Source organism: Leuciscus leuciscus (genome assembly GCF_965113295.1).
Source record: "Leuciscus leuciscus genome assembly, chromosome: 22".
In the NCBI taxonomy this organism is placed as follows: domain Eukaryota; kingdom Metazoa; phylum Chordata; class Actinopteri; order Cypriniformes; family Leuciscidae; genus Leuciscus; species Leuciscus leuciscus.
This window is the reverse complement of record NC_138746.1, coordinates 17,717,784-17,740,291: the sequence shown is the minus strand read 5'-3', so window position 1 is coordinate 17,740,291 and position 22,508 is coordinate 17,717,784. Positions and strand designations below refer to the sequence as shown.

General features: G+C 36.3%; 1 protein-coding gene and 1 long non-coding RNA gene across 2 annotated transcripts; both read right to left on the bottom strand.

Moving 5' to 3' along the window:
- Positions 1-8,624: 8,624 nt before the first annotated feature.
- LOC309486407 lies at positions 8,625-10,726 on the bottom strand. Its single transcript, XR_014201529.1, has 3 exons — positions 10,253-10,726; positions 9,839-9,965; positions 8,625-8,701 (listed from the first exon to the last, which is right to left on the bottom strand). It is a non-coding gene; the product is annotated as an uncharacterized lncRNA (long non-coding RNA).
- A 547-nt stretch (positions 10,727-11,273) lies between these two features.
- On the bottom strand, positions 11,274-22,447 carry LOC309486902 (uncharacterized protein; the record flags this gene model as incomplete). The annotated part of the gene is made up of 12 exons (XM_082154370.1): positions 22,399-22,447; positions 22,071-22,178; positions 21,201-21,278; positions 19,665-19,817; positions 17,928-18,086; positions 16,489-16,581; positions 15,501-15,695; positions 15,190-15,384; positions 14,463-14,579; positions 12,838-12,932; positions 12,649-12,699; positions 11,274-11,684 (listed from the first exon to the last, which is right to left on the bottom strand). The coding sequence occupies exons 1-12, from the start codon at positions 22,433-22,435 to the stop codon at positions 11,274-11,276; spliced, it is 1,692 nt and encodes a 563-aa protein (XP_082010496.1). The 5' UTR covers positions 22,436-22,447.
- Positions 22,448-22,508: the final 61 nt, after the last annotated feature.

The following is a 22,508-nucleotide window of genomic DNA, read 5'->3' as shown; positions in this document are numbered from 1 at the left end:
TTCGCTATGTAATATGTATTGATTGAAAAAATGGAGAATAATAAAATTCGGATTTCAAACGCAACGCCGAGTTTATGAAACTCAAATTAAGATTATATTTACAGTGAATTTAGAGAATCAGTAGACTATGGGCTGCCGGTGGTGCTTGAGACTATATTTCAAGAGTTCAGATGCAAAAAGCCTCTAAGTGCCATCTGAAATTTTCTTCTAGAATGATCATTTTTATCAAGCTCGTATATTTAAGTTCAGTAATTTCACTTAAATGGCAATGAAAATGAATTGTCATTTAAGTGAAATTACTGAACTTAAATATACGAGATTGATAAAAATGATCATTCTAGAAGAACATTTCAGATGGCACTTAGAGGCTTTTGCATCTGAACTCTTCATTTGTCATTCTGTGTTTCTGTGAAAAAATACTAACAATAATGAAGCTAAGAATAGGATACGTATACGGGGGAAAGAGGTTGCTAATGCAATGCTAAATAAGATATTATGTAGCCTACAATAACAATTTTATAGAAAGAAATAACATTACGATGTCTAGAAATCAATTTCAATAGTAACGTTACATTGGGTTTAATTTGTCTTTTGATGAGATCTACAAATATATATTGTTAGAACCAAGAATTTCCATGGGAATATATCCATATTAGCCTAATGTGCTAATTAATGTGTGTTGTCATTGACAAATAAATAAATATACAGTTTACATATCTATATATAGAAAGAAAAATATTTCCAAAACAATACACACACACACACTGAAAAAAAGGTTTTCATTCATCCAATAAAAAAAAATGTAGGGTTCACATCTATATTTTACACTGTTAGAAATTACCAGCATTTCACAATAATTAACAGTATTATTTTACAGTAACTTGTTGTAATTAAGTTTCCCTGTAATATCCCAACGAATACCTGTCAAAACTACAGTATCCTTGGATTTTACAGCATTTAACTCTTATTTTACAGTAAAATATTGCAATCTAAAACCTGCTGTTATATCACAACAAGGTCTGTAATATCACAGCAACACAGTGAAAAAAAAAAAAAAAAAGGATTTCACAGCATTAAACAGTATTATTACAGTGAAATATTGTATTGAAATATGTATTGAAGATTTGGTTACTAAATACCATGAGTTAAAACCAACAAAATATCAAAGTATAATGGTTATAATTTAATGTTGTGTGGACTTTAGCATTATGATGTTTATTAGGCGTTGGGTTTTGGTTACCTTACCTCATGACTAAATGTTGGTGTTTGATGTCAATAAGAAATGTACTGTATACCTGTACTAACAATGTTGTTCTTTTTTTGGAGATAAATGCCGATATGCAATTTTATGCTTATTACCCTATAAAAAAAGTTATTATTTATCAGTGGAGAAGTTAGCAATTTCATTTCGTTTTTTTTTTAAAGTTGCTAAACAACGACTGATTCAATCAATAGTCGAGTCGTGCAATCCATTACTAACAAACTAAATATTGTATGCATTTACTGAATGAAGATTAGACAAATTAAACACCTGATTTCTCTACTGCAAATGTTATAAAGAATAATCTTGCATCGCCTATTCCACAGAAATAAGTTTGCGGTGTTTTATGTGCATGCGCAAATGTGTTTGTTATCGTGGGTGTAATAGCCTTTTATTACCCTATTTAATACCTACACTCCGGATTTTACGCGAGACATTTAGTTGAGGAACTGCGCTCCCGGTGTGTGTGTGTGTGTGTGTGTGTGTGTGTGTGTGTGTGTGTGTGTGTGTGTGTGTGTGTGTGTGTGTGTGTGTGTGTGTGTGTGTGTGTGTGTGTGTGTGTGTGTGTGTGTGTGTGTGTGTGTGTGTGTGTGTGTGTGTGTGTGTGTGTGTGTGTGTGTGTGTGTGTGTGTGTGTGTGTGTGTGTGTGTGTGTGTGTGTGTGTGTGAGTGTGTGTGTGTGTGTGACACCAGAAGCTGCTGTGTGCTCTTCCTAATTAAGTATTATTCCAAGTATAATTTCTACAAACTGAGCTCATAACTCATAGGACTAATTAATAACAAGTGTATTTTTTTTTAAAAACATACCTAATGTAACTTTTCGTATGCAAAAAAAAAATCTTTTTTTCGTTCATGGAGATAGCATGGACAATGTGCCATGTTTTAGTGGAAGATTGCTGCCATCTACTGGAAAGCAAACACATTTAAAATTAAAATAACATGACATTTCAAGGACAGCCACTAGATGGCTGCAGCGCATCACTCACTGGCTCGTTTGCCATTTCCATTGTTTCCATCATATTGTAGGTATTCATCTTTTCACAAGTTTTCATTTAGATTTGTGTTTAGACATTATAAAATCATTATTATAACAATAAAAAAATCTTTAGTCAAAGTATCTGAAGTATCATTGTTTTTTACAATACAGTCAAACCTGAACATGGTGTTGTGTGTGTGTAGGCCTATATGTGTGTGTTTTTGTATTCGTTCTGCATTGTGGATGTTTTATGGTGTAACCCCTTCATTTCTGTGTCTGCTCCGCATTGTAGCTGATTTATTTTTGGGACAAAATATGTAACAGAGAGCAATAGTACATCTTAAAAAATAGAGTTCATGACAAATGAAAACAACGTAAAGAAAGTATTTTAGTTGTTATAGAAAATACTACCAGAGCTTTGATGGACAAACATTATATGCATAAAACAGTGGGAATAAATAATACCTTGAAAGAAATTAGCAAATCTCAGAGAAACATCAAACAATTAAGCATGTAACAATAATAACTTAAAAAGTGCTGTCTTATAATTTACAGTGTTAAAAGGCTTGGTTTTAAATTGTATTACATATGATAAAATCTGTTAAATGTAATTTGTAGATTAATGTATTCGGTTAATTACTTAAAGCATCATGATCCAGTTAATTTTGAATTATTTGTTTAACACTTATTTTAATTTGAACCACTGCAGAAACTCTCCTCAGATCACAATTCATGAATTGCTATTCTTGTATTACAGGCCTTAAATTGAAATATGAATAGGAACTGTACTGTTAACATTATAGGCTAGAATACACTAAATTACTGGTTATAAAAAAAAATGTTGTTAATAGTTTACTTTGGATTAGAAATGCAATCCAACTGTTACTCTCAAACCCTGATAATTTTGTGAGGTATTCAGTATCCTACAAGTTCAACTGATTCAATTATCTTTTTTTATCTCATTCTATTTGTGTGAACTGAGTACTCAACGCTTACAGTCATACTGTTACATTTCTATCTATTTTCACAATTATTTATTCAGGTGTCTCTCTCTCTCTCTCTCTCTCTCTCTCACACACACACACACACACACACACACACACACACACACACACACACACACACACACACACACACACACACACACACACACACACACACACACACAGAGAGAGAGAGAGAGAGAGAGAGAGACAAAGGTTAGACATGTTATCATGGTCATGTATATTATGTTATTTTTGATGCTCATACAGTAATTATAGCCTAGAGTAAAAAAAAAACATTTAGCCTACATTTTAAGTTTAGAGATACTGAACTATTTTCATTTATCGAAGGGACATATAGGACCTCACCTACAGTACAAAAAAAAAAAAAAATCATACGTTGCTCTAGAGTCTATAAAAATAATACATAAAACACCAAACTCCATGTCAGCATATTGTAGCCTATGGCTTGCGATCTCTCAAGTGTCGTACATTAGAAGCGAAGCATCGCAGCAGCACTAATTGTGTTCCCAGCAACATATTTCTGCATCAAATGTCAGCGAGTGGTGCAAAAGCTTATTAAAGTGGGATTTGAGTGTGCCGTACGGACTCTTATTCTGGCTGTACTGAAGACGAAGCGGCTTGACCAATCAGATGAAAGGGCCGTTTCAGCTCCGCCCACATGTGCGAACGAAATATCAAAGCCATAAACCAATTTGTAAACAACAAACGAAAAATTTGAAATCGAGCCGAAATCTATTAAACTAAAACTAAACTAAACTAAGTTATTAAACTAAACGAATAAACGATCCGTCTTTTCATTTCTCGTTATTCCATTCCAAATGAAATGATCAGATGATACACGGACCATTAAGAATATATTAAAGGTCCCGTTTTATGCCCCTTTTCACAAGATGTAAAATAAGTCTCTGATGTCCCCAGAGTGTGTATGTGAAGTTTGAGCTCAAAATACCCAACAGATCATTTTTTACAGCATGTTTAAATTGACATTTTTTGGGGCTCAGAAAAACGAGCTGTTTCAGTGTGTGCCCTTTAAATGCAAATGAGCTGCTGCTGGACGACACAGGGGGCGGAGCTTCATGAGCTCGCGCTCAGTCTGTCAGGAAAAATTCATCTCACGGAATGATGATAATATCAGAAACTCTCAGTAACGGCGTTCATTTCGAGTCGGACAATAATGCCTACAGAGTCAGAGTGCTGTATAGAGATGAAACAGGTATGGTTTAGTAGTTTAATTACGGTTATTATAACGTATTTGTCATCTGCTTGTAGGCTATGTATCCATTATTTATTAATAGCCTACAAGTCTGCTGTCTGAATGATGATCAAACATGTACTGATGAGTTTAATAAAGTTTATTGTACATCACACAAAAGATAAAGCGTCAGTTTTACTTCAGAAAATCACGGTAAGAGCTGAGTAAACACAGTAGCCTAAGTTATAAGAAGTGCGCAAGTAGCCAGTAGAGTTGAGGGAGCATTCCTATGGGCGGAGGTTAGTCAAGAAACGGTTCTAGTGACATCATTAAAGAAGGAAGTAGAGGGATGTAGTCCAATCGAGCCGTTTTTTGTAGTCAACTTCTGTTAAATAAAATATCTCGCTTGGCATTGAACTTTGAGCTTTATAATTTTACAGATATTATTTATGCTCTAACAGCAACATTACACACTAACTAAAGTTTGAAACATGGGATCACGCAGAACGGGACCTTTAAACCAAAAACTTTCAAAGGATGTTAATTAAAACAACCACAGAAGGCAACAAGTTGATCAATTCTGTAGAATTTAAATTTTACTTTACCGAATTATCCATTTGTTTTCTGACAGGGAACACATGGAACGAATCACCGCTCCACATTTTGATTGACAGCCGTCACAACCTTCTAGTGACCGTGTTTACTCCTTTCTTTTCAACCATTGGATAGGATTTAGAAAACGGCTGTTGTATTTGTACTTCTGATGAAGCGCTGTTAAATGTAGGGGGAAAACTACGCCGCAAAAAGAATAAATAAAATGCTTTCTTAAAAAGGCAAAATAACGCATGCACGTTTTGTATATGATAATTAAAAACCAACAGACTGATGAAAATGCGGGACATTTTCTCAATATACGACATGCGGGACAAGGGGTGGAAATGCTGTGCGGTGCAACGCAAAGCGGGACGCGTGGTCATGCACCAGAAACGTTCAAATACGTCTAAAATATTACAATATTTTTCGGTCTTAAGCCCTGGTTCAAATGTTTACCTCATTGCCTTGCCTTGAATAAGACATTTCTCCTAAACAATATTAAGCGTAAAAAATTACGCTGATTAACTGCAGGTTTACTTACCATATGCAGTGAAAAACGATTTAACAAGGCGTAATTTACTGTAAAACTGATTCTGGTGTCTTATTTTGCATTGCATGTTGTTTAGTTAATGTTTAGTGCATGATTTCAGTGGTATGTCTTCTACTCTGATGGGTTTAGGGTTTGTGTGTGGGATTCTGTCTACTGTATGTGTTTATTAGCTCATGGAAAGATATTACTCAGTATGTCATCTTCAATATAAAGTAGAGATCTGTCTTCGGGATCTCTGGAATGTTTTATTTAAATGTTTTGTTTTATGTTTAGTTTAAGGTTTATTTAAGGTTTATTTATAAAAAGGAGCAAGGAAAGTCTTGAGCTGAGACTCAGGGTGAGGGTACAGCGTCATTGCAGGGAGTCTTCAGGATCCTCTGAACCCGCTTTGTGCTTCTTGTGTTGAAAGAGAGATAAAGTAGACAAAAACAGGAGAAATTATACACAGTAGCAGTATATAACACAGTTGTTGTATTTAATATGATTCCCCATTTAGCCTATATGATTTATGTTTTGAAACTGCTTGCCTTTTTTAAACTTGAAGAAGGAGATCTTGTACTTCTAAAAGACAATCAGAGCCCTCGTAACAAGTGGCCTATGGCTCTTGTGTCCCAAGTATTTAAAGCACTGATGGGAGAGTACGCAAGGTTCAGTTGAAAGTTACAAAAAATGGATCTGGAAAGGAAGTAAAGTATCTCAGACCAATTACAGAGGTTGTTCTTCTGTTCCCTAAGGAAAATTAAGACTTAAATGAGACATCCTTAGGATGTCTGGCGGGGAGTGTTCTGCTTCTAGTTTAAATGTCACTCAACAATGTATTGTTTTGTATAGTTGTTTTAGTTATGGCGCCCCCTGTGGGAAATATAAGTGATTCAACTATTGAATGAGCTTGACCAGCAAAGTTAATCACAATTATTCACAACATCTACTTATTTTTCAAAAAATCTAACAATATAGGCTGAATGTGTTGTGGCATTTCACTGAATGACATGCGTTTGTTACTCAGGTACACCCAAAAAGGGTCAAATTTGACAAGCTATAATAAATGATCTGGGGGTATTTTGAGCTGAAATGTCACAGACACATTCTGGGGACACCATAGATTTATATAACATCTTGTGAAAAGGGGCATAATATGTCACCTTTAAAGTAGACTTTACTTTTGTAAATTATATTTGATGCTGTAGACTTGGAATTAAGCCTTTTCCCCGTTATTATTTGATTCACGGGACTGGACACCAGTTATCTTGGCAAGAAAAATCTTTATTCTTATATGTCAGGAGAGAAACTCTGAGAAGATGTTATATTCATGCCAGGTCTATGCGTTTCCGTGTTTCTCTGCCGTAGTACAGTAAGATTGAGCTTAAATAAAAAATATTGCAAGAATTAGATGCTTTGTTTCCAGACAAGACTTAGAGAAACTTGTGCATGCTTTCATCACCAGCAGGGTGGATTATTGTAATGGACTCCTCACTGGCCTTCCCAAAAAGGCCATAAGACAGTTGCAGCTCATACAGAACGCTGCCGCTAGTATTCTGAGCAGAACCAGGAAATATGAACATATCACACCAGTCCTCAGGTCTTTACACTGGCTCCCAGTTAGATTTAGGATTGATTTTAAAGTATTATTACTGGTATATAAATCATTCAATGGCCTAGGACCTCAATATATTACTGATTTGCTCACTGAATATAAACCCAACAGATCACTCAGATCATATCAGCTAGAAATATACCAAGGGTTCACTCTAAACATGGCGAGTCTGCTTTTAGCTATTATGCCAGCCGCAGCTGGAACCAGCTTCCAGAAGAGATCAGATGTGCTCCTACAGTGGTCACATTCAAATCCAGACTCAAAACACTTCTGTTTAGCTATGCATTTACTGAATGAGCACTGTGCCGCTGTTCGTCCGACTGTTTGTTTTGCTTTCAAAAGTAAGCTCAATGATCAAACTATAGGCAAGGTGACAGAGAGGGTTTTAATTATGGTCAGCAGGGCATTTAGCCCGTAACTGTAAATGCCCACTCAGAAGGTGTAAAAGAAAGTGATAATGTGAAAGTGACGTGTATTAATGTGGGTTTGAAAGTAGAACAGTATTTAAATGATGATATTAAAGTTTTCGTCTGAGAAAGAATGTGAACGTGCGAGTAAATGAGGGAGAAAAGAAAGTTAAAGGAAAGTTGATAGATGGAAGTCGTAAGAAGATTGAAGGTTAAAAGAAGGTTGAAAGATTTAAGTCTTAAGGGAATCCTTTTGAAGGAAAGATCTATAATAATATTCTTTATTACTTCAAAGTACTGCATTTTATTTTATTTTTCTAAACTGTTTTAATTATTCTTATTTCTTTTTATTATTTTAATTTCTTCTATGTAAAGCACTTTGAGTTGCCATTGTGTATGAAATGTGCTATATAAATAAACTTGCCTTGCCTATCTTACCTTGTGAGTATCCTGGCAAGAGTATTGTCTAGAGAAAGTTCTGATTCTGTATTTGCTGTTGGTTTATCGTCTAGTTATCTGTCAAGTCTTAGTTTAGTTTAGTCACTCCTTGTCCTGTCCATGTTTTGCCCCCTTGTGGGATTTGTTTTCCCTGTTTTTTGTCCATAAATAAACTGTGTGTCAAGCATCATGTCTGCGCTTGGGTTCATCCTCAAATTCATGACAGAAACAAGGGTGTGATCATCAGATTTAAAGTTGGAGTAATTTGTGCTGTTTTCCAGTTAGTAGGAAAGATAGAAAGTCTGATACAAAAATACAAAACTACAGTTGTTTAATCATGTATAAATTTTCACAGGCGTCGCGTCGTCTCTTCCCAGGCGTCGCGTCGTCTCTTCCCAGGCGTCGCGTCTTCTCTTCCCAGGCGTCGCGTCGTCTCTTCCCAGGCGTCGCGTCGTCTCTTCCCAGGCGTCGCGTCTTCTCTTCCCAGGTGTCGCATCTTCTCTTCCCAGGCGTCGCGTCTTCTCTTCCCAGGCGTCGCGTCGTCTCTTCCCAGGCGTCGCGTCGTCTCTTCCCAGGCGTCGAGTCGTCTCTTCCCAGGTGTCGCGTCGTCTCTTCCCGGGCGTCGCGTCGTCTCTTCCCAGGCGTCGAGTCGTCTCTTCACAGGCGTCGCGTCGTCTCTTCAACTGTAGAATAAAAGGTAAGTATTATGTGAATGCTTGGCTAAAGAGATGTGTCTTTAATCTAGTTTTAAACTGGGACAGCGAGTCTGAGCCTCGAACAATATCAGGAAGGCCATTCCAGAGTTTAGGAGCTAAATGTGAAAATGGAGCTGCGTGTTTTGCCAATTCTTGTTGGATCCTTAATTAATTGATACAGTCCGAGTTTCATTACAATAGCTTTTAAAGATTTTGATGAGCTATCATTCCAGTCAAGGTTGATATCGCCCAGAATTACAAGCTCCTTTGATGTAACAGATTTAATTATGTCAGAAAGGTGAGATAGATAAGAACTTTCACTGACATTAGGGGATTTGTAGGTGACAATAATGGTAATTGCATGTTGAGGTGTAAAATGTACGATCAGTTTTAAGGTTTCAGTTTCGGTTTCAAACTTTGATATTAAAGTTTCTCCGCCGCCGGTCTTGCTAATGCGGTCTTTACGATACAATTCATAAAAGAATCTGGAATATTAGGAGTTAACCATGATTCAGAGATTGCCATTACATGTGCTTTCGACTGCGCAAGCAAGATTTTAAATTCGTCTAGTTTGGGAACAAGGCTTCGGGTGTTTAAATGGCAAATCTTAAAGCCTCTGGTGCTACCGAGTTGACTTAAATTAGTTGGACTTTTTCTTGGATGAGGTCTTCTTCTTTGTACTTTAACTGTTTTGACTAAAGGACTAGAAGAAGATACTTCAGAGGGTAAGATCGGAAAAAATGGGGGAGTAAAGATAATCGGGGTTGGAAGTCTAGAATGGGGAAAATATTTGCGAGTTATCGGTAAAAACATACGCTGTGTTGCGGTACAGCGGTAAGAAATCTGGTATAGTTTGCAAATGCATATAGTCCCCACAAATGCAATATGCCTAAAGTTGTCAAAAAAGTATTTGAGTCAGGCCCGGGATTTAGCTCAACATTTCCAATAAACAGGAGAATAGTTATTAAAAGTCTTGATGCACTTAAAACGTATTTAGACTTATTTTAATTTTCATCAGAGTCATTTGCTTTAACATCAGTTACCCACCGGTGAAAAATAATAGTTCGGATGGAGAAAGACAATGGCTGATGAGAAGCTGGTTGGCCAGAGTTTTTAAACACAAACCTCTTGTCAGAGCATTGTAGGTTGCTAACCGGCGAACTAGTCCGTGGTGCAGAAAACTCCGCTGACGGCCGGGTACGTGGTAGTCGGACACACCCGCGCAGAGCAGCCGCCTGTGAGCTGTGATTTCCTATCCAATACAAAGAAAGATGATATGAACAAGTCACTCATGAATGATTTTTTAGAGCTAGAACAGAATTGAAATCTGCTTGGTTCACTGATTCTGTTATTCTCCTGTTTACTACAGTGAAGCCGCTTTAAAACAATCTGTATAGTATCAAGCGCTATATAAATGAAGGTGACTTGACTATAACAAGAACATTACAATGAACACACATTTGAAAATCTCACTACAAATAATCCAGAATTTAAGACAAAAGATAATAATCCTTCTCTGCCTGTTACACTTCCTCACACCTGAAACTGATGGGAGTGAATCTCCTGAACTTCTCCAATCTACTGTAGACCATTACTAATCCATTGATGTTGTAACATCTGCTCTAACGTCGGGCGTTTAGATGGATCCCGCGCTAGACACTGGCTAATCAGATCCCTGCATTCTGTACAATAAGGAGAGAGCTGGTTAGTCATGACCATGTGACCTGGCATTTTTGAAAACAGCATCTAAAACATGATTAATATACTGTAAAATGTTCCTTATCGTTAGTTTAAAAGTGAAGTATGTCGTTTCTGCGACACTAGTGGCAGCGAGTGGAATAAATGACAAAATAAAGCATATTTTCAAAAATATATATATTTTTTACATATATTACATATTTTCTTGCAAAGGCCCCTTCTTCCGTGCATCGCGTCTTCCCCGACTCAAACATCACAAACGCAGCTCTTACTGGTTCATGTGAAGGCATGTTTCAGGTCCAACATATTAGTAATAATTTCAGCTGTGTTGCGCTTGTCTTTATGAAAATGTGCCTTTCCGCATCACAATGCTCTGTTCACTTTGACGTGTTCATGAGCTGTTTAATCTTTGAAAGAATAAATGCAGTGAATTTTGGCTTTCACTTCTGTCACTAAAGCGGCATTTCTTTTCCCACGGCTCTCGCGCCAAACTCTCGCTATACGTTGAGCTATATATAAAACATCTTACATACTTCACCTTTAACTGTTTCTGTACAAAGCCTTTGCTTTATGTGTGTGTTTATCTATGTTATCAATATTATTCACTCACCTTTGGATAATTCGGGGTTCTTAAATGTAACTTTGGCTCGTGTGATTTCCGTTCTATCGTGAAAAGGAGAACATCCGTTCACCATCTGGTACAGCAACACTCCTAGAGACCAGACATTTGCAGGGACGGCGTGGAAGCGAGGCTCTGTCAAGACTTCAGGTGGGCAGTAATCCGTAACTCCTGGAAGAAAGACATTTGCACATTGTTGAGCTTTTTTTTTTAAAGCATCAAATAATTAGTAAGTCACTACATTCAGGTTTCCACACTCCCAGAATGCTCACCAATGTATATTTTGCTGTTGTAGCCATCGCTACTAAACAGCTGACCGCAGCCAAAGTCTATCAGCTTGAGCTGTAGCGGGGCTGTCTTCAACAGGAAATTCTGCGCATGAATGTCATTATGGAAAACGCCACGATGGATGCAGTGTTGCACTGCCAGCACAGCCTGTCTCATGATGACCCATGCTGTTGCTTCAGACAAATGATGAAAACGAGTGATGAGGTCCAGCAAGTTCTCGTAGGGTTTGGGATACTCCATAACCAGAGTGAAACCTCTAGGATCTTCAAACCACTCGTATAGCTGTATGACGAAGGGGCTTATGGGTTCTTGCCTCATCATCATCAGCAGCGCCACTTCTGTAACGAGAGGTTTGGGATTCCCAGGCTAGAGAGAAGTAGCAGATGGAAGGTTAGCTGGGTAAAAATCTGAAGAAAACAAATTTTATCTGACCCATAGAAGCCTATGGATGAGTGAGCCAGCTCTCAGATTTCATCACAAATATCTTAATTTGTGTTCCGAAGATGAACGAAAGTCTTACGGGGTTGGAACAACATGAGGGTGAGTGATTACTGACAGAATTTTCATTTTTGGGTGAACTAACCCTTTAATATGTAGTGGAAAAAACACCCAATCTGGCAACACCAGCCACCAGTGTCTACTGACTCTCTTGTTCGATCTCGTTCATCAAAATGAACAAATCTTTTTTCGAGTCATTTCATTCATTTAATGGGCTTTAAATGTTATACTATTAACTGGCAAATTCCCAGAACACATCCACCTACGCAATCTTGATCATATTCTGAATTAAGAAATCATTATAATGCAGTCAAAAATCGTTTACAGGGAACATAAATAATTACTTTACCTTCCGAGTCTTTCGTTCATTTGTCACGTGACAAACGCAATGAATGGATCGTTCATGAACGACTCATCACTTACGTTACAAATCAAAACGAAAAGCAGCAAGGAGGCGTCGTATGATCATTTAAACAAGTTTTATGACAAGGTCGGTGAGGATGGGAAAAATCTGACGCATAGCTTCAGTGTTAAAACTGATAAAATAATTGTCTGTGGTTCTATATGGGCAGTGGCAATCATTTTGAAAAATTATATCTCGCAGCAACATGGAAAAAAAGAACTATGAACTAGTTCATTTTTGGAACTGTGAACTCAGAGTAAAATTTTGAGTATGAACTATGAACTGAACTAGTTCATTTTAAAATTGTGAACTGAACTTTGAACTAGTTCATGTAGAAAGTGAACTTTCCCAACACTGCCTACAGGTGTATTAACTACAGTAATCTGCACTTAAACAACTCAATACACATTCAGATTTTGGCCAACTTACAATATTAAGATAACGATCGTTGTCTATCTTGCGTATCCGCTTGATGGCAACCTGCAAAACAAAAACCCAGTTTCAGTAACATTAACAGTATTCAAGCGCCTGACCTTGCACTAAGTATTAAACCATCTGTACATTGTTTTAAATGTGTTTTGCAAGAGCAAAATGTTTGTACAATTAAGTAAGATTGACCTTTTTGCCATCAAATCTGCGTGTTCCCAGGAACACCTTGCCAAATCCTCCGGATCCAATCATCTCTCCCACGTTATAGAGAGACTCAAAGAACTCTGAAAAACAAACAGAAAAATATGAGACAATTATTAGCTTGCTAGATCCATTGTTTGTTTTGTTTGTTTTAAATATCAGTGCTGGTCGAGAAAATAATATTATAATGGGGGAAATAATTTTAATATTCTCTAAAAACAAGCCTTACTTTGAGTGGAAAACAAGATAATACTGTTTAAAATAATAGAAGAATAAGAAATAATGATATGAAAAGAATTGAAAAGAAAAAACAATTGAAAACAACTATTAGACACACACATGTCAAATTAAGCAATGATATAATGACATAACTTACATTTTACTGTTAAATTCTTATCTGTAATGTTACAAATCTAAAGTAATGGGATTTTTCACACTATCCCCCTGACTTCTGCTTAATGCCTGCATAAATGTCCCAACATCTTATTTCAATTCACAATATTAATAATTATAGTCATTTTATTTCACAATTATCTCGATTACGAGGGCAGAGCCTGGTGATTCCGTGTCAACGATAAAGTTATTTTTCTTATTTTATCTGATCTTTTATTAAAAAGAAAACATACATTCCCAGGCTTCATTTGACCAACTCTGGCACATGTGTCTCAGTTCTGGTAATGGCAAAGATCATATGGGCCATATCTTAAAATATATTTATATTATATTAAGCATTGACTTTTATTAAATGCATAGCAATGTCTTATTTATGACATAACCGACTCTGTAATGCTCGGCACGACAGCCATTTTGACGATTTTGCGTGTATTTGACAATTCAAGAGAAATAAGTGGTGAAATATAATTATTTTCTGGATCGTATGCTGTCTGAGAAGTGGCTTTCTGTGCGTGTGTTTCTGGTGTGTGTCAGACAGCGCAAGTGCCATCGAGTTCGTGCCTTATTGAGAGCGTTTAGCTAACATTCCCATTAAATGAAGAAAACTTTATTTCTAAATGTTCCCTAAACATTCAAAACGTCCAGTTTTTTCAACGTTTCAAAAATGTTTTTTCTTGGTTAAAGGAACATTCTATTTTATAATTTTGCAATATGGGAACGTTACTTTTGAACATGCTCGGTATGTTCTGAAAATTTTAGATGAACGTCCAATTAAAACATTTCTAAAAAAAAATAGGTTTCACTTTATTTTGATGGTCCCTTTAACACATTCTGTTGACTATAAGTGACACTGCACCTACAAGTCTACTAACTCTCATTAGAGTATTAGTAGAGTATTAGTAGACTGGTAGGGTTAGGGTGAGAATAAGTTGACATGTAGTTGTAAAGTTACTTATAGTCAGTAGAGTGTTTGTTGGAGGAGCATCACAATAAAGAGTTTGCAGATATTAAGCAGAGAGTCTACTAATGCTCTAATGAGAGTTAGTTGACATGTAGTTGCAAAGTTACTTATAGTCGACAGAATGTTCAAAAGGGACCATCAAAATAAAGTATTACCGTTACTTTAGTTGGTTTAACTTTCTATTTTCAATGACAAATCAGCCATTGAAAATAGAAATAGAAACTAAGCCATTACTTCTTTATTAAAAGCCTATTCTGACCTCTATCATCTGGGTTCTGCTTCGCCCTCGTCCCGTGAGCCAGGTGCGGATCCTGATCACGGTCACGGTCATCCACCGTCCTCTTAGAGAAAGCAGCTCTCCTGGATCTGGAGCGGTCTGAGGATGGAAAATTTCACACATTGAATAACAATAGCTTTAAAAGCATGTCAGTGGGCAGTAGCATACATTATTTGTCAAGCAGATAACAGATTCTTAAACATGAGAATGAGGATAAATGTTGAAATGAATGATCCACACTACAAAATGGAAATGCAGAATGTTTCTGCTTATTGTTGACAATACACAATCACATGTTCCAAACAGGAATGGCCTTAAATAAGAAATCTTTCAAGGATTATTTTGCATAGAAGTTACATTTCAATCAAACACAAGTGCAATCTTTTTGTGTCCAGAGGCAAATGAGCAATTTATATATTAGCATTAAAGATTGGTTTCAGCAACTCGTTTCTTTCTTGAATTAATCAATGTTTTGGCACTAATTAAATTTCAATAGTTCACTCATAAAGACAGTCATTTGTCGCCACCTACTGGCTTAATGATACAAGTTGCGCAAACACAGACAAGCGGAGTGATACAAACAGTGAAAAGGCTGATACTGGTGAAATATTCCAACACATTCGAGGACCATACAAATATATATATATATATATATATATATATATATATATTTATACATTTTAGAAATATATATTTATACTAAATATACCATCTGAAGTCTCTGTTGGCTCGACAGGAACTGGACCCGGCAGCGGAGGACACAGAAACCCTTCGAGGTTGTCGGACCTGGACAAACCCTGTTGGTTTGGGCTCTCCAATCCATAGACGCTGTTCGAGCCTCGGCTGCTCAGACTCAACGAATCTCTACATCTCCTCTCGACATGGACCTCAGAGAGGAATGAACCTGAGGATGACGAGAATGACTGGTGAAATACTCCAACACATTCGAGGACCATACAAATATATATATATATATATATTTTTTTACATTTTAGAAATATATATTTATACTAAATATACCATCTGAAGTCTCTGTTGGCTCGACAGGAACTGGACCCGGCAGCGGAGGACACAGAAACCCTTCGAGGTTGTCGGACCTGGACAAACCCTGTTGGTTTGGGCTCTCCAATCCATAGACGCTGTTCGAGCCTCGGCTGCTCAGACTCAACGAATCTCTACATCTCCTCTCGACATGGACCTCAGAGAGGAATGAACCTGAGGATGACGAGAATGACTGGTGAAATACTCCAACACATTCGAGGAGCATACAAATATATATATATATATATACATTTTAAAAATATATATTTATACTAAAGAATTTTGCTTATAGTTTCCTATATTGCTTATAGTTATTATGGTGTGGGGTTGTTTTACAGGGGTTGGGCTTGGCCCCTTAGTTCCAGTGGAAGGAACTCCTAATACTTCAGTATAAGAAAACATTTTGGACAATAAGTGTCAAACAATGAAGATAAATCTTTCTCATGCTATTTGTATATTATTATGAGATTTTTTTTTCATAATTTTTGTTATGTCACACCATAAGACACATTTACAGTACAGTTCAGTAAAAATGTAACAAAAAGAAAAACAGAAAAAATTCTCAACCATCAGACTTCACTACATAAATATATGGGTTTTTAAAATGGTGTTTAACAAAACAAACAAACAAAACATTTAAATGCATATTTGAGGAGCCAACAAGAGTAGAGAAGGAAAAATGAAGACTAACACCAGAAACATCAGGCTGAAATGGCCATGAATTATGCCTACTGTAAACATACAAATATAACTACATTTAAAAATAAACTATAGCACAGAAATACATAAAATAAAAATAAAATATCCATTTAAAGAATCTTAAAAGACTTCAGTCTTTTGATTTCTGATCTTCTGGAATTTCAAAGTTACTTTACGTGATGTCAGAGTATGAGAATTATAGCCTAGTAGAAAAGTAGAAAATAACAGATGGCAGAAATTTCATGAAACAAAGGTAATAATGACTCACTGTCATCCAGATCACAACTGGAGGCATCTGGCACAGGAGGCAGCTCAGGATCCACAGGATTTCTGTCCGGCGTTTGCTTCATCTTGGAGGGACCTGGCATAAAAGAAGATGTGTTTTTATCTCAAAATATTCTTAAAGAACAGTGGAGTATATTGCAATTATCAGATTTACCAATTGTTATAATTTCCATTTATGCTGGTCAATTATGAACAATAGGTAAAATTGAACTGCTAGCAAAAATTGAAGCGAATTTGGTGGGGCAGAGGGGCCGCTGCTGCAAATATGTGGGTGGCTCGTCCCCTAACAGATCTCACTCCAAACTCTTGATACAATTTGAGAGCTCTGTATAAACCTCTAATAAACTACTCAATAATGAGTGTGTGATGTGAACGAGTGTGAACTCTATGACTGAAATGAGCACAGCATGATCACAAATCAATCGCGCTGCCTTATGAGTCTCAGAAATCAGAGCTTTATCAATAACAGCCGATCAAATAAAATACTTGAAAATACTACATACTGCACATTTTCTACTTTTCTTTTGACAAGAGCCTAATCTCAACTATAAGCTACTGAATCACACACATTCACACTACTTGAAGAGTCTATTTAAACTTTTTAAACCACTATATGATACACAAATGAGTGTGAACTATAGGCTATGAATGAAACCAACCAGCCGCACTGCCGTCTCTCTGTGCGTCTCTCAGAAATCGCTTGTCAAGAGCCTAATCTCAACTATAAGCTACTGAATCACACACATTCACACTACTTGATGTGTCTATTTAAATGTTTTAAACCTTGTACTATACAGTATGATAGTATATGTTTGATGTCGCAGTCTCTCCCAGAGCTGGAAAACGTTACGGCCTATTCGTTATAATTTGTTTTTTTTTTATTTAACATGTATTATTGTTTTAAGTGGAAGATATTTTATATTTTGTTATAATTACAATAAAAATGTTATCATGTTATAATTAATTTTTTTTTTTACAAATTATACAAGGCATATTTGTTAAAACTATGACAGGAACCCAAACACATCCATGCCCAGGGCACAACCATGACATAATCCGTTCCTACACTACATAAACACTATATGAAAATAAGTGTCTAACAATGAAAATAAATATCTCTCATGCTATTTGTATTAGGAGTATTATTTTTCTTAGTTTTTTTTATGTCACACCATAATACACATTTACAGTACAGTTCAGTAAAAATGTAACAAAAAGAAAAACAGAAAGAATTCTCAACCATCAGACTTCACTACATAAATATATGGGTTTTTAAAATGGTGTTTAACAAAACAAACAAACAAAACATTTAAATGCATATTTGAGGAGCCAACAGGAGTAGAGCAGGAAAAATGAAGACTAACACCAGAAACATCAGGCTGAAATGGCCATGAATCAGGGTGGTAATAACTGGAGACTCACCATCTGTGCCGGCTAGCGACTCTACGCTGGATGTGTATGGATGAACCTGTGATTCCTGCTCAGCCTCAAGAGGAAACACTTCGGTTTTCAGGGTTTGGAAGGAACGTTTCGCAGCCTTACATCCTCTCCAGAGGAAGTTCTTCCCTTTTCTCTTTTTTTCTGCAAACAACAAATATTGATTAGAAACATCTGTTTTATTAGCACAGATTACAGCTCAATGATTCACTAGTTCATGTTCCAAGAACACTAGAGAAATGGGCTCGTTGCAAATGGCCACCATGTTGGATTTCTGATCTAGCGAGTTTGTGCAGATGCAAAAAATCTGCGAACTTGCCCTTAAAAATGTTGAAGTACAGCTTAATTTTGTCTATTTACTGAACATGACTTTAAAGTCCTGACTTGTATTATCGCTATTTCCATATGGACATTTCTTTGTTGTGTCACAGTCACTTCTGGCAGATTAAAGGATATTTTATGATTGTAACCTTAAAGTGGCTTTGAAACTATATGTATTGTGAAAAGTACTAGATCTATGGTATTACTATGGTAAAACTGTATCCATGTTGTTAATATTTTTGTTCAAACCATGGTTCAACTTATAGTTTTATATTGCAGTAAACCTAAAGTAAAAGTATGGTAATCATAACTTACTATAGTTTAGTATAATTTACCCATGGTTAAATTTGTAGATACGGTTTTATTACAACAATCATAGATAAACCATAATTGTTGTAGTAAAACCATGGTTCATTGTGTTAGTTTCTATGGTTTTACAGCAAATACTGTGGTAAAAAGATGGTTAACCAGCGCCGCTGGTCGTATGCTGCTGGGACAATATAACAATGATGTTTTCTAGAGCACCATCTTCTCTATTTTGTAAAAAACATTCTTCATCTCTAGCAAAGTTTCAAATATGTGACCCTGGATCACAAAACCAGTCTTAAGTAGCACGGGTATATTTGTGGCAATAGCCAACAAAACATTGTATGGGTCAAAATTATCGATTTTTCTTTTATGCCAAAAATCATCAGGATATTAAGTAAAGATCATGATCCATGAAGATATTTTGTAAATTTCCCACCTTAAATATATAAAAAATGTATTTTTGTGAGTGGATGCAGCACAATCGCCTATAGAAATGGACAACTTTAAAGGCGATTTTCTCAATATTTCGATTTTTCTGCACCCTCAGTTTCCAGATTTTCAAATAGTTGTATCTAGGCCAAATATTGTCATATCCTAACAAACCTAATATCAATGGAAATATTATGTATTCAGCTTTCAGATGATGTATAAATCTCAATTAAAAAAAAATTACACATAAGTCTGATTTTGTGGTCCAGGGTCACATATAAGCATCCTGTGCACCGAGAGCCCATTACAAGCCCAGTAATGCTGATATGCTGTGCTACATACAAGTCCTACCATTTGAGTCATTCCACGAAACCGGTATGATTTGAGTCCCTCTGACCTTTTTAAGTGTATTTTACCTATTGGGTCACCAAAATATATTCTTAAAAGCTTTTTGTATCAATTGAAATGTCTCCTTTAATAAAGTTTAAAAATAATGAAAAAAATGTAAAAGACAAATTACTAGCTTGCTGGATCCAGTGCTGGTCGAGAAAATAATATTATAATGGGGGGAAATAATATTAATATTCTCTAAAAACAAGCCTTATTTTGAGTGGAAACCAAGATAATACTGTTGAAAATAATGTTGGAGAAATAATGATTTACCATGATTTGGCTTGACGCCGGAGTGATCTGGAGCGGGTGATGATGGTTCAGGCATAAAAGGCTCCACAACAGTCACAGCACTACCGGAACAGCAGCTGAAAAGACCCTTCGCAGCCTTCCAGATCCTCAGGCAAAGACGTTCTGGAGCTTTTTCTGAAATGAAGAAAAAACTAATGAAAACAACTATTAGACCCATCTCTGACATCAAATTAAGCAATGACATAATGATATAACTTACATTGTACTATTCAAATCTTAATAGTAAAATGCTCCTCCCAACAGACATTCAGTTGTCTACAAGTAAAATTGCACCTACATGTCTACTAACTCTCATTAGAGTATTACAGGGTACCTGCACAATTTTTAAAGTAAAATTTAAGGCTTTTTAAGACCTTTTTAAGACCTGAAGAAATCAAAATGAATACCGTACATTAGGGGTGCGCAATATTGACAAAAATATGTCTCGATATTTTCAACGTTTTGTCGATAATAATTAGATGATATCTTAAAATTATTTAATGATTTACTGTATAGTTTTTTAATGTTTTAATTAAAGAATACTTTAAATATGAAACTAAAACCACCAGTAGGTGGCGGCAAGTCACTGTCTTAATAAGCGAGTTGTTGGAGTCATTTATTCAACCGATTTGTTCAAACCATAGATATTATATAGAGACTAGATGCCCTATTGGCCGCTGGGCACTGAGAAATGCGGCCGCCATCTTAAACCGGTCGTGTTCCTAGTTTCGTTGTGTGGCAGCAGTGAAGATGCTAGAGCACTGTGGAGTATTTTCCTGTTCTAATCGACGGACCATCGCAAATAGGGCCCGGGGGATTACTTTTAACATTACCGTACTATTGGTTGTATTTTGTGAATAGAATATTACCAGATAATTGAGAAGGAGCAAGGATCTTTGATATTACTGTACTGATATCGTAGCCAGCTAACGTTAGCTAGGCAATGTTTACTGCACCAGCTGGTGTTCACCTGACATGGAGAGGTGGGGTAAAGTAATAATTACAAGAGCTTCTCGGTTATTTTAGTCCCGTCCGAATGTGCCATCTCAGTAATCATTTCGGTCAATGTCAGTAAAGATTACGGCGACTTTTACCTTCTGTAAAAAGCTCCAGGAAAATTACCTCATGTAACGTTAACGTTTATAAACGTGCGAATAGACCCTCTGTAAATCAAGTAATTTCGTGTTTAAAAGTAGTTTCCTGTGGTTTTTCAAGTATTGAGACGCTTGAAAAGGCATTCAGTTGCGTGTTTTCTCCCTCCCTCAACTCAAGTGTTTTCCACATACCATTCAGATCAGAAAGAAGTTCGAAAGCACTTGTAAGGAGAGAGTCTACTGATGCTCTAATGAGAGTTAGTCGACATGTAGTTACAAAGTTACGTATAGTCGACAGAATGTTCAAAAGGGACCATCAAAATAAAGTGTTATCGTTACTTTAGTTGGTTTAGTTGACAAATCAGCCATTGAAAATAGAAATAGAAACTAAGCCATTACATCTTTATTAAAAGCCTATTCTGACCTCTGCGAGAGTGGTTAGATGAAGTGGACGGACGTCCAACATCTGGGTTCTGCTTCGCCCTCGCCCCGTGAGCCTGACCTGTGGACACAGAAACAGAAAACTCAGAAGACAGAGAAGGTAAATATCCAGGACGATCTTGGCTCTGTATCTGGATCGGGTCTGGCAGCGGCAGAGGTGGACAGTAACAAAGTACATTTATTTGAGTACTGTACTTAAGTACACTTTTTGAGTATCTGTACTTTACTTGAGTACTATTTTTTCTGGAAACATTTTACTTTAACTTCACTACATTTGAAAGACAAGTATCATACTTTTTACTCCACTAACGTTACATTTCTGTCAAGGTCCTTGAGTAGAAAGTAGTTGGATTCTGACATCAATCTGACTTTCATTTTCAATGTTGGGTTTGGTCTTTTAAATGCTCATTTTGTCATTGTTTTGGAGCACACTAGCTTATAACAGTGGCTGACATATTCATCCTAAAAGCCAAAAATCTTTAAATAGGGCACTATTTGAGGGAACAGCCCGAAACTATTGTGGACGTTATTGAGAGCACTTATTCAATCTCACATTCAATCCCACTACAGGAACTGTGTTCTAGAAATAAATTATATATTGATATGAGGGTGGGTAGGTAGGCAGGCATAGATTCAGAGGCATAAGGTACTGTAAGTATTACAAACAATAATAAAACAATGCATTGACATTTACTTTTTACTTTTGATACTTAAGTACTTTTAAAAACAAGTACTTCTGTACTTTTACTCAAGTAAAAATCAGACTTTTCAACTTTTACTTGTAACTGAGTAATATTTGACCAGAAGTATCTGTAACTTACTTTCACTCAAGTAAGGAAATTGTGTAACTTACTTTGTCCATCTCTAGGCAGCGGATCCTGATCACGGTCATCAGAATCGGGCCTCCAAACCTCCTGACCAGCCGTCTGACCGAAAGCAGCTCTCCTGGATCTGGAGTGCTCTTAGGATGGAATATTTCACATATCACATAACGTTAGTTTAATCATAATAATCAGTAATCAATGTCTGTGGTCAATTACAGATTTTTACTTCAGTTAAGTTACTCAAATTCAATTCAAGTTTATTTCACATGCAATGAATCAAATAAATGGGATCAAATGGGATCAGTCAGTCATTGTACAACACACCATAACAAATAAATACAAAATTAAAGCACTCACTTCCTCTTTCGCCCATCATGTAATTACGACGAGCCATCGCCAACCTCCTCCAAACTGCAATAAAATCGGTACAAACAAAATACAAGACAATACAATACAATACAATACAA